General features: G+C 40.4%; 1 protein-coding gene across 1 annotated transcript; it reads left to right on the forward strand.

Moving 5' to 3' along the window:
- Nucleotides 1-6000: 6000 nt before the first annotated feature.
- LOC147620463 (uncharacterized) lies at nt 6001-9029 on the forward strand. The gene has a single exon (XM_086824688.1). The coding sequence runs from the start codon at nt 6393-6395 to the stop codon at nt 8808-8810; it is 2418 nt and encodes an 805-aa protein (XP_086680814.1). The 5' UTR covers nt 6001-6392; the 3' UTR covers nt 8811-9029.
- Nucleotides 9030-12318: the final 3289 nt, after the last annotated feature.

Below are 12318 nucleotides of genomic sequence, written 5' to 3' on the forward strand. Positions count from 1 at the left end.
CACACACACACACGTTTTTTATTTTACCCGACCTTCTAAAACTACCTTAACCTTGTCAATTTTGTAATGCTTGAATGTACAAAAAAAGTAAAATTATTAGTCAAAATTCCTTTAAAAATGAAATGACCTGTTACATGTCTTCATTTTTTATTCTATGGGTATTTTACACCAACTTTGTTAGTTAAAAAATCATGGTAAAATTAATAAACTTTTTTTTATCTAATTTGCTTGTTCATGATTGTTTCCCTTAATAGCAACTTATTTCACCATTGCTCACAAAAAGGGTTACCTTAACCCATAGTTGTAGTGTTGTTATCATTTCCTTTGAATTCATCAACATGACCTATAGATTAACAATGATGCATCCATAAGGATTCATCAATAAGATTGATAAAAAATACTATCTCATTATCACTAATCATCAATAAGTATTTATCTTTTATAGTTTTGAATATTTTTTAAAAGGGTAGGATTTAGAATTTAAAATTTTTACTGTTTTGAGGGGTCTTCTATATCTCTGTCTATGAAAAATTGTGAAGTTGATGCTATATGCACATAAATATGTGCCAACAAAGTTCTTGATTATCATGCTATACACGTACATAAATATGTACCAACAAAATTATTGATTATCATTATAGTTGGTTCATACTTCTAAATCCTTTATTATGTTCAAGTATGTGATTATCATTTTTGTTCAACCCTTCTAGTATGTTTCAAGAGAATTTGCATTTTTTTTAAAGAGGGTAATCGTTTCATAAATTTTTGTACATGGCTTCAAATAGCTATGTAGTATGAGTCATTTATATGCTACTTAGAAAAGAAGCACAAACTATTAGAAAAAAGAAAAAACCTTAATGAAGCTTTTAATCTCCAAATGAAGGTAGGATAGGAAACTTAGGGAAGAAAACCGTTAGAGCATTAAAGGTTTAGACCTTTAGTTTTTGAATTAACCTACCCTTCAATCCAACAAATGAGGCTACGCTCTCTCATGCTACGTGCTTCCCTCTCAAAGGTGTGCACGACTAGCCAAAGTGTAAAATATGAAAGAAGGAAGGAGGAATCATGGTGCCCTTAAATAGTTGTTTTTGGGTAAATTGATGCTTGGCCATCACATTGCATGGCTTCCTCTTCCTCTACTAGTAGAATGAAAGAAGGAAGGTATCATGGTGCCCTCAAATAGGTTTTTTTGAGTCAATTGACTCTTGGCCTTCTCATTGCATGACTTTGTCTTCCTTTTTGTAGTAGGTATAACCAATAGACACCATATATTAAAGGTTTTAAATCAAAGGGCTATCTAGCTTTAAGGTTTTAAAACAATACGCATTGACATCCTCTAAGAGATTAGTTGCAAGGTATTAATAACCTTGCAAGGCAACCCCCTTTTGAGTAAAAATCTATGTAGCCAAACACAATGAATATTAAGTACCATTTTGTGTGAATGCCTTCTGAAATTTCTAGCACTCATAAGTCCCTCAAAAGTGGAGATTATGAGAATCTAGAACCTTTTTTACGAGGCACTCATAAGAAATGCCCATTTTTCCACTAGTGTAAGCCCATAAGGAGGTGGGACGAGGTCCCACCAATGTGTGTGAGTTATAATAAGGGTTGACACACCCAAAATTTCTGCAAAAAGAAAGAAAGAAAGGCCCATGTTTTTTGCCCAATTGATTTTTATTCACCAATAAGAACCAAAGGAATAACCATTTTAGCCCACAAGTGGTTCTTGGCTTTAAACCAATAGGCACCATGATTTAAGGGATTTAATCGTAGGACTACTACGCTTCAAGGGCCTAGTTGGTGGATGTTTCATTCAACATGAAAAACCACAGGAATAACCAATATTTTAGCCCACAAGTGGTGTTTGGCTTTAAACCAATAGGCACCATGGACTTAAGATATCTAATCATAGGGCTATAAAGCTTTAAGGTTTAAAAACAAAATGCATTGAACTCATTTCCTTGGTTATTTAAAAAATCCAAAAAATTAATTACAAGGTCATTAAGAAGTATTAATAACCTTACAAGGCTACCCATTATCCTTTAATGTCCTTAACCAATATAACCATACATAACGGCTATTAAGTAATATTGTGTGCGTGCGTGTGTGTGTGTGTGTGCGTGCACGTAATCACATGATATATATATATATATATATATATATATATATAGAGAGAGAGAGAGAGAGAGAGAGAGAGAGAGAGAGAGAGAGAGAGAGAGAGAGAGAGAGAGAGAGAGAGAGAGAGAGAGAGAGAGAGAGAGAGAATGTCTATGTTTTTGTGTGTGCATGTGTGTGTGTGTGTGTGCATGCACATAATCACATGAGAGAGAGAGAGAATGTCTATGTTTTTGTGTGAGCATGTGTTTGTTTATGCGTGTGTGTGTGTGTGTGTGTGTGTGTGTGTGTGATGATCTTGATAATCTATATGATTCTTCAAGCAATTATGATAATGTTTGAAGAAGTTTGGAAGAAAAGGTAGAATTGAAGGCAAGGTGGAAATCCACTATGAAGAAATTCTTACCTTATTTTAAAAAATCTACTAGCTTGTCCACATGCCACTTTTTTTAAAGTTATTATAGCAAATAATTTTAGTCTGTATCTCACCACCTTATGTAATAATTCAATCATTCTCAGCCAACAAATCGGACCAAGCAACTTTGAGATAAACATCACTACAATCATTCTTTTTCTCCTAAGCTTTTTTATAAATTTTGGTCTTGAAATACTGAATTTTATTGGTTTGTACACTACCCACATGACCATGTCACTTCAATAGCTTGTCCGTGTTTCTCAAGCCAAACATTTTCAAGTGAATCGTCTTGCTTGAAAATATTGTTACATTGAATGTTCTAAACAATATCGATCTTCATAGTAGCTTGAGTGTCCACCTTGATGCTCAATTTTCAAAGCTATAAAGTTTCTACATCTGGATATCCTCTCAAGTTTTATGTTACCTTGCCCTACCATTTCCATTGTACATTTGCTTCCTAAGTTCTTAAAAGCAAACAAAAATTGAAGCAATTTATAAACAATGCCATATTCACTAGAGGCATGAAGTAGTATAGACTAACACAACCTTCAAAAAGTAGTCCCATCGTAATGTGAAGACACAATGTTAAGAGTGGGTGTTGAGGGTATCATACCACACAAATATATAAAAAACACACTTCAAAATAATATATTAATTAAAGTAACCATATTTCTATGTAATGGCTCAAAAGAAAACAAGCTTTACATTTTCTATGATGTAAAATATGTACTAAAATTTGCTAGAAAGTTAAAATCAAACTAGGATATTTTTTAATACAGCCACTCCATTGCATAAAAAGAGCAAAGTTATAAAAAATTATGTATAAAATGTATATTTCTTCTACTCTATGTTACAACAAAATATGAAATTCTATGTTGTGAATAAATTTGGATAGAAACAATGCTAAATGCAAAGGAAACCAAGCCATGCATTTGCTTATACAAAGAAAGAAAATGGCATCATTTGTGCACAATCGATGATGTAGTGGTAATGATTTGAGGCTTTGCTGAAATTGCATTTTTATTACCACCAAGTCTTGTGTTTAGGAGTTAGTTAAAGTAGACATGTTCAGTAAGTTTGTGGTTCCCATTGAAGGGGTCCTGACTCCTAACTTCTAAGGAGGTTTAGGAGTCAGTTAAAGTAGAGATGTTAAGTAAGTTTGTGGTTTCCATTGAAGGGGTCCTGACTTCTAACTCCTAACTCCTAACTCCTAATAAGGAGGTTTAGAGTAAGTTTGTGGTTCCTATTGAAGGGGTCATGGTGCCTAACTCCTAAGGAGGTTGAGAGTATCATTGTAAAGAATGGATTTCTAATTGTATTGTATCTATATATGATGCTCATGATTCTAAGTGTTCTCATATATTATGATTGATGTGTGACAATTAGGATGTGTAAGAGCTTCCCCATCTTTGACTATCTAACTCCACTACCTTCTCATGTCTTTAAGGAAGTTATGTGATAAGATCATGAAGAGGGGCATATGATTGTAGTGCAAATGTTGGTACAAAAAAGGACAGTGTTTCTACATGTCCACTTTTACATGTGTAATTACAACCCTTCCTTATAAATTGGACTTGGTTTAGGGGCATGTTAATAAAATTTGGTAATTCCCCATTTATGAAGTAAGCTTCTTTGTTTTCAGGGTGAAAACTTTGGGGCACCTTAGGTTCTATTTTAGAGATGAAGCTGTTAATTAGAGCTTGGATCGGTATGATGATTATCACTTCATTCCCACAACACTTGGAAGGCTACCATGTGTTTTTCTTTAACCCCATAGCCCTTAAAGTTCCATGGATTTAAAATGTTGGAGGGAGAGCCCAAAGAGGGAAAAAAAACGAGTAAAGTGTAATATGAGAAAAGTAAAATATGGTAGGTTATGGAGTTTTTGAAAGCTCTAACCAAGTTGAAAAAGCGAAGGTGCTACACCTTCGATGAATTGTAGGAAGAACCTTGTACGTTCCTATTGTATCGTATTACCCATGCCCCTCTATGAAATAGTCCAATAATTTTCGTCTTTAAATAGCAAGTTATATATCTGTAAAAGATTCAAAATAATGACGATCTTAGCACTACATCATGGAAACTTCTTGAATAAATAGCTCATTGTCCAAGGCTACATTACACCATTTTCCCAAGCAACCTTATGTAAACCAGCATTTTAGATAGCATTCATGTGCTAGGTTTTATACTACATCTTTTTCCCAAAAAGGCACATGTAAGAAAAAACATAATTACATAGCCTTTCACATCCTATCACAAAGCTTGTGCTAAATGAAAGGATTCAAAGTTACACTATTACCTATTGGAATTGGCACGAGTCTTTGGATAATGGACTGTGCTAAAACTATAAGATCACATATTTCTTTAAGAATTGAAAACCTTGTGACCTAAAGCTGAGTATTCATGTGAGATTGACTAATAGGCCTTTTACATGTCCAAGTTAGCTTGTCCAGGACTATTTAATGCAGCTTGTCCGTGAGCTTTTTAACACAAGTTTGGTAACAAGACTTGGGCTACCTTGGAGGAATTTTTACAAGCCATCTATGATGACTTTCCACATGATATCTTTTTTACCTTCTTTATTATGACTTGAACTTAATTATAAAAATTAGGTTTGATTCCTAAGAATTGTTAAAAACTCTATTATCTACATTATTGGCAAGGCCCTAAAGAGAAAACAAGTAGGTTTGGAGAAAGAGGCCTTGGATTAGAACCATTCTTACATGAAAAACTTTACAACAAGTCAATCACCCAGTAACAAACTCATATATCTTGTCCCCCCCCCCCCAAAAAAAAAGAAGAAAAAAGAATCATTCTTACATGATGCTCTAAATTTTTTGGATTTGGAGATGAGTACATTAATGTTTGATGGCATTAAACCGATAGGATTAGAATCAATTCTTACTACTATTCCTCTTTGTCCGTCCTTTCCTCTTTGTCGTCGTGAGGGTAGGAATGCTCTTTTGAGCCACTTTCCCATTTGGCCGGCCGGGGGTGAATGAAGAAAGACAAAAGGAGCGGACGCACGAAGTGGCCCCACGTGCGCCCACCCCCGTGCGGTTATTCTTAAAAATAGCTCACGTTGTGGCCAAGCGGGGCCCAAGCCCCAGACGCCCAGTTTTTCCCTACCGGCGGCCGGGCAAGAGACACGTGGCGTGCAAGAGAGGGAAGCGATGACGCAACGCAAAGAGCCGACGTGGAAAAGCCCCGCGGGCTACTCACTATAGTGTACGGGAAACTCGTACACCTAGGGCACACCATAACCGCGAGTTAGGGGGTTTGACCCGACCTTCTTGGCTGCGCTGCCGCAATCGGCCGACGCCCTGTTGGCAGCGAGAAAAGTGCCTAGCTGGCAGAGGCCCTACCGACCACTGCGCGTGAACCTCGTCGACCCGCCACGCTGGCAGCACGAAAAAACGCAAAGTGCTTTTTCTCGCTCTTTTTTGGGGTGTCTGCTTTTTCTGCGGGCAGCTTTTTATCGGAATTATGATATTTCCTTCCATTTCTCTAATAAATATGGGCGTAGGCACGCTCTTAGTAGACGAAGAAGTCACCAAGGAGAAGCTTCCCTGTGTGCATGCCGCCCCTCTCGGCCTGTGCTTCGCCATAACCGTGACCCCCCCCTCTCTCTCTCTCTGTGTGCAGTCCTCTCTCTCTCTTTCCATCTCTGTGTCTTCATAGCTTGCCTTTTCTCCATAGCTTCGCTCTTCTGTTCTGCTCTTTGCCTCACCTCTTTAGCTTCCCCCCCCTCTTTGCCTTCCCAAAATAGCTTTACTCTCTTTCCCTCCTTTCTGTTTCTCCACCCCTTCCTTCTCCTTTCGCTTACCCTAGCTCTCACCCCTCTTTCCTTCCCTTTCTGGCTATGGCCGCCGACCCAGACGAATACCATCGACAGCAGCTCCTCCAGTTGCTCCACACCTTTCCAGAATCCTGGCAAGCCACACAGCGGGGCTCTAGCGTCCTGCAAACTCAGCCCCCTCACGCCGACGATTCCCAGTATGGCCGAGCTGAGTACCGAGCTGATAAAGTCAGCAAGAAGCGTCAAAGACCCCCTTCCGGCGAATTAGATCGGAGCAGAAAGAGAATCATGGCTTCTTCCGGAAATTTCTCGCTGGTCTGCCGCGTTTGCTCCAAAGAATTCCCCTCTGGCCGAGCTCTGGGAGGCCACATGAGAGTGCACGGTCGTGCAACTGAGGGAAACGACAACGATCGAAAGCATCTTGGTAAGGTTTTCTTGATTGAAAATTGCAATTCTGTTGAGCAAGATCGTGATTCTGGTTTCGAAGAGGGGGGATCTGGTATGCAGAGCAGCAAGGTCTTACCTGACAAAAGCTTGGAAGGGGAATGTGAAGAACCGTTTATGGAGGAGGAGGAGGAAGAAGAAGAAGGAGAAAGGGGATTTGAGGTCGCAGGTGCAACTGTGAGCTTAGAGAGTGGTTATGACGATGAGAAGCTCTTCTGCGGTGATCAATTCAGAATGATTTCGAGCTCGCACAGCAAGGAGCCCGGCAGCGTGGAGTTTATTAGCAATCCCGAAGCTCAGCAGAACAGAGAGCTTCTTGGCGATGGGAGCTCAGAGAGCAAGAGGAATTACCCGCTTTACGAGCTAAGGCACAATCCGAAGCGGAGCCGACGTTTGACAGATCAAGAATTCGACGGTCTGGAGAATCTGGCAGCCAGCGCGGCCATCATGACGGCGAGACGGTTGAGCTTTCCGTCTTCGGATAGAGCTAGGAATTTCTCTTGCCCTGTGTGCGGTAAGGATTTCGGGTCTCAGAAAGCTCTGTGCGGGCACATGAGGAACCATCCCGAGAGAGAATGGAGGGGCATTCAGCCTCCAAAAACTACTTCAGAGCCACAAAGGGGGGCAATAAGATTCGTCATGAAGAAGCCCCCGGCTGTGAGCAGCTTTGATGAAGAATCAGAGATTGAGCTTCAATCTGTCCTTGAAGACAAGGAAACAGCAGCAACAGCAGCAGAAGATAAAGAAGAAAATCCAGAAATTTGCTTTAAGATCAAAGGGGCTTCACAAATGCAAAAAGCAGAAGAGCCCGTCAAGCAGCAGGAGGAACGCAGTTTACACACTGCGATGGGAGAGCTCACCTTCGAGAATTGGACTACCACAGCTCCTTGGCGGACCGGCAAGCGTACCAAACGAAGACGACCATCAGGTTCTCAGCAGATGAGCTCCACCCCTGAGACTGTATTGACCTCGGAAACCACATCATCTATGGAGGTTAGAGGGGAGCAGGAGGAAAAAGACGTTGAAAAGCATCAGCAAGCTTGTGATGAAGTTGACTTAGCTTGCTGTCTTCTTCTGCTCTCTGCTGGACAAACGGAAGCAGGGCCTGCTTTCTTTGACTCTGCCGGAGTTCAAGAAGACTCAGACTCAGAGCAAGCTGGATTTGAAGAAGTTGACGGCTTGGAGGCAGAAGAGGATGATCAACTTGATGGGAGAGATGCAAGGAACTCGATGATTGCCAGCAGCAGTGGTATCAAGTATGAGTGCAGCACTTGCAAGAAGTGCTTCAACTCTCCTCAAGCTCTGGGAGGGCACAGAGCAAGCCATAAGAAGATGAAGGGTTGCTACGTTAGAGAGAAGGTGCCTGTTGCGAGTGGTTGTGAGGACAGCACAGAAGAAGATTTTGAGCTTAATGAATGGCAACTTGGAGCTCCTCCGCATATGGTGAAATATGAGGGGGCGAGGGTCACTGGCAGCAGGGAGGAGAAAAAGAAGAACAGGAACATCAAGGGTGGCCATGAATGTTCTATCTGCCTCCGTATTTTTCCGACGGGTCAGGCACTTGGTGGGCACAAGAGATGCCACTGGACGGGGGGAAAAACTGCAGACCACACGGCCAGTGTGGCATCCAACAACGACAGGCAGCTGAGCTCGCCCTTGATTGGAAGAGAGCAAACAAAGCTGTTAGAGGACGACAGCATATGCATAGACCTGAACTTGCCAGCACCATTGGATGAAGAAGAGGATGAGGCAGGCTACGGCCATGGTGATGGGTACGGCTACGGCTATGGCTACGTGCCTGTGGATCTCCCTTTATTATCTGAGAAGCTTGTGGATGTTAAAGTGGGTGAGGAGAAGGTTGATTCCTTGGCTGAAATTGCAAACAGAAGCAACTTAGACGGTCTGTCACCAGTGAATTGGAGAATGAGGGACTACTTTGGAGGTCAGGGAGACAGCTCTTGGGCACAGACGTTGAGGCGTGATGGGCTATGGGGTCAGCACCAGAGTCCACAATTGCTTGCCATGCAGTCTCTATAATTCAGAGCAGATTTGTAGCCACAACGTCAGCACCTTCCAACACCAAATTGTCGTTTTGTAAATAAGATTCTTTCAGATGGTTATAGAGGATGACACCTTTTTGCATATGGGTTTTAAGGAACACATTTCTTCACATATTTTTTTGGTCATGCTAGTAGGCATGACTTGTTGTAGATAAACCCACTTCCAAACACGGCAGAATACAAGGTTTTGCTGAAATTTTGCCCCTTTCAAGTCTCCCTTGACATTAATGGTGCTGCCATTGTAAGGCCTGGCTTTATTTAAAAGCTTGTATTCTTTTCTGCAAATAATATTTTATTTACTCTTATAGTGCATCCACAGTAGGTGTAGGTTGGCGCCAGGGTTCTCATTTTGGGAGGCAAGACGCTTCACCTCCACCAAGTTACTGGCCATGCAAATCATGCTATGTTTTATTGTAGTAGCATATACAGTTTCTTACATTGATGTATTATTGTTACATGCGTTTGCACTTGCTTTTTGTGACTTGTTACTGTTTAGAAAAGCAAATAAGTGGTAAAAAACTAGAAGGCTGGAAGCTGTTGCTGCCTGCAGTGCTATTTAGCTCCCACTAGTGTTGCTGGCCTGATGCAGGACAGGGTTTCAACCAAGAGATCCCAAGTTAAGCTCAAGTCCCATAATGCGCACTTCCGTGCCCTGACATGCAATGTTCTGTGGCAAGCTGTTGCTTGCAGAGGCTTCAAGTCTCATTCCGGGCACTTTGGTGCTATCATATGGATCATATGTGGGCCTATGTTAGAGGGGGTGCAGTCATTTGGATATGTCTGGTCTAATCCAAATGACTGGTCTTAGGTTAGGGGCAGGCAGTCATATGGATGTCTGTGGTCCCCTCTCCCCAATGTATGTGTAAATCCTTGAAATCCTTCAACCTTAGGCCTTTTTCTTTAAATTTTCTTCAATCATTTGACCTTTCAATGGCTTTGATACGCCACCAATGTTGAGAGACAAAGCCCCAAGCATATTAAATTACACAATACCAAGAAAATAAACATTGCACAATGCACAATACTCAAGATTAGGTCCATGCATGAGTGAGCCCACTCTTTCTCATAGTGTATTCTAATTGAAATAGCTTTTGGGGCTCAAAATAGCTCTTGATACAAAAATAGCTTATATGCGAATCTTTTCTCAAAATTGGGTGATAACCTTTGACCCAATAATATTTACATCCTTTTCATCAAAATATAAATGCCCTCACATGCTCTATGAAAATAATTATTTGATGCTAATAAATAGAATGGACACTACATCTAAAATAGAGTAAACGACACAATGAAATAATTATCTGTCATCAATGCCCAAAGTCGAGCATCTCAAAATCTGCCTGACCACCACCAGCTCACTTCCATTATCCAACCTAAGATTTACACTTTCATGAACTATGCCAATCGAGCAATAAAGTAACCAATATAAATATCACCTTCGCCTCCATCTCTCTTCCTCTCCTCTTCTCTACTCATCCTCCCATTCTCCTCCATCCCTCCACACTTTTACTATTATATTTATGCTATATTCCTTTCTCATTGCCTCATTGTAAGGTTAACATGGTTTTACCTGCCCAACCCATCGTAAGGCACTTTGCCATCTTACCCATGTGTAATGGAAGCCATCTTTGAAAGTTACCAACTTTGTGTACATACTGATAACTAGAACTAGTGGCCCAAGACTAGTTTAAGTTTTGTTCGGCCTAGTGTGCAAGCTAGCCATTCGTCGTATGTAAGTCAATAGAATACTTGTGATCTCTCCCTCTTCTTCTTACCCTCTTACTCAAGTGTTCTAATGAACCTTTTTTTACTTGATGGATGCTTGCTTAGATAGCTTTGATTAAATAGGGATCTCTCTTGCATGATCTTCTTCTCTATATCCACCGCTTATGTGATTGATCGTGATGGAAGATCTACCTTCACCCCTTTAGCAAAGGAAGCATTCAAGTGTGACAACAGAGTGAGGATGTGATGAAGGAACTAGTGCACGTTGTATTTGGGGCTTTAAGGCGATAATTTTTTCTATTTTAGCAAAGGCTTAGGTAAGATCTGGACTTGAACATATCTGGTGCTGCCATGGACTATGTTAGAAAAGCATTTGTTCAATGCTCCACCCTTGTATTGTTACTGTGGGGGTGATGGATGTGCTCTATTTTCTAAGTCCCCCTATATGAGGAGTAGCCATTTGGGAGGCACCTAGGCACCCTCTTGCAGCTCTCAGTTTGGACATTGGATGGTGGCTAAATATGGTAAGATGGTTAGGATGGATTATGTAGACTTGCTTGTGCAAGACTATATGACAGTGTTACATAATATCCACCCTTTAGCCGAATGGGGATGCCCGGACGCTAGTAGAGACCGGCCTACTTTATCATGATGTGTTTTACCTTTGTCTTTGCGTATTTCATGTTATGTAACTCGAGACTCGATATAGCTTGCCTATCATCGCATTCTGGCTTTAATACAAGATGTAACTCGTCTTCTATGGCATTTTGCATTTCATACTCGATGTAACTTGCTTTCCTTGGTATTTTGGATTTAATACAATATATTTCAAATGTGTGTTTCACTTGTTTTAGTTATTATATGTTTGAGTTATTTTTTACATGTATTTTGATATGTTTGTGTATAAAATTTGGATCTCTCATTTGTTTGACATATTGAATTAAAATGGGGTAGATTGGGAATAATACCCCAATTTGTCCCAAAAAAATTTGTTCCCAGCGCCCATTTATCGCGTCAGTTATACCAACGCTTATAATGTCGAAAACATAGCGGCGCTTATAGTAGCACTTACAACAATGCTTACACCCCGGCACTTTTTTGGTTCCCTTTATAAAAGCCACGCTATAAATGCTGCTATCCCCCTCCTACCCTCTCTTTTTGTTGTTGTAGTCCATGGCATGCCATTTACATAAACCACTTGTTATGCTTCGACCGTGTGTAGTTATCTAGTGTAGTCCACTTGTTTCACTTCAACCACACATAGTCGTCAAGCATGGCACTACATGTTACACTTCAACAACATACACCCGTCAAGCATGGTCTTAAGCTATACCAATAACACTTGATAACTAGTACTTAATGTGGGGTCACCATGATACCAATTCACTCATCCTCCCTCCTCCTCCTCCTCCTCATCATCATCATTGTCGTCATCCTCGTCCTCCTTGCATACTGTCTCTTCTTCATCTTCCTATATCACATAAGATTAAGCAATATTAAAATACAAATAAGAAAAATTTCTAAAAGTTTCTAAAACCAAAAGAATATGAACTTTTAAAACTTGTTCAAATAAGTAACAGTGGGCGGGCATAGCGTCATAGTTCAAAAGTGACACCCAGCAACCATTTAAACGTAGTTGAGATCCCATTACGATAAACATAGTCGTACTCCTCACAAGAAGGAGATCTATCTACCACATTTTCCTACATTAAACACACATTAAAAAAGAACAGTTTATATAAGTTTAAATTCTTTGAAAA

This window comes from Cibotium barometz, chromosome 31 (assembly GCF_041138505.1).
Source record: "Cibotium barometz isolate CiBa-2024 chromosome 31, ASM4113850v1, whole genome shotgun sequence".
Lineage (NCBI taxonomy): Eukaryota > Viridiplantae > Streptophyta > Polypodiopsida > Cyatheales > Cibotiaceae > Cibotium > Cibotium barometz.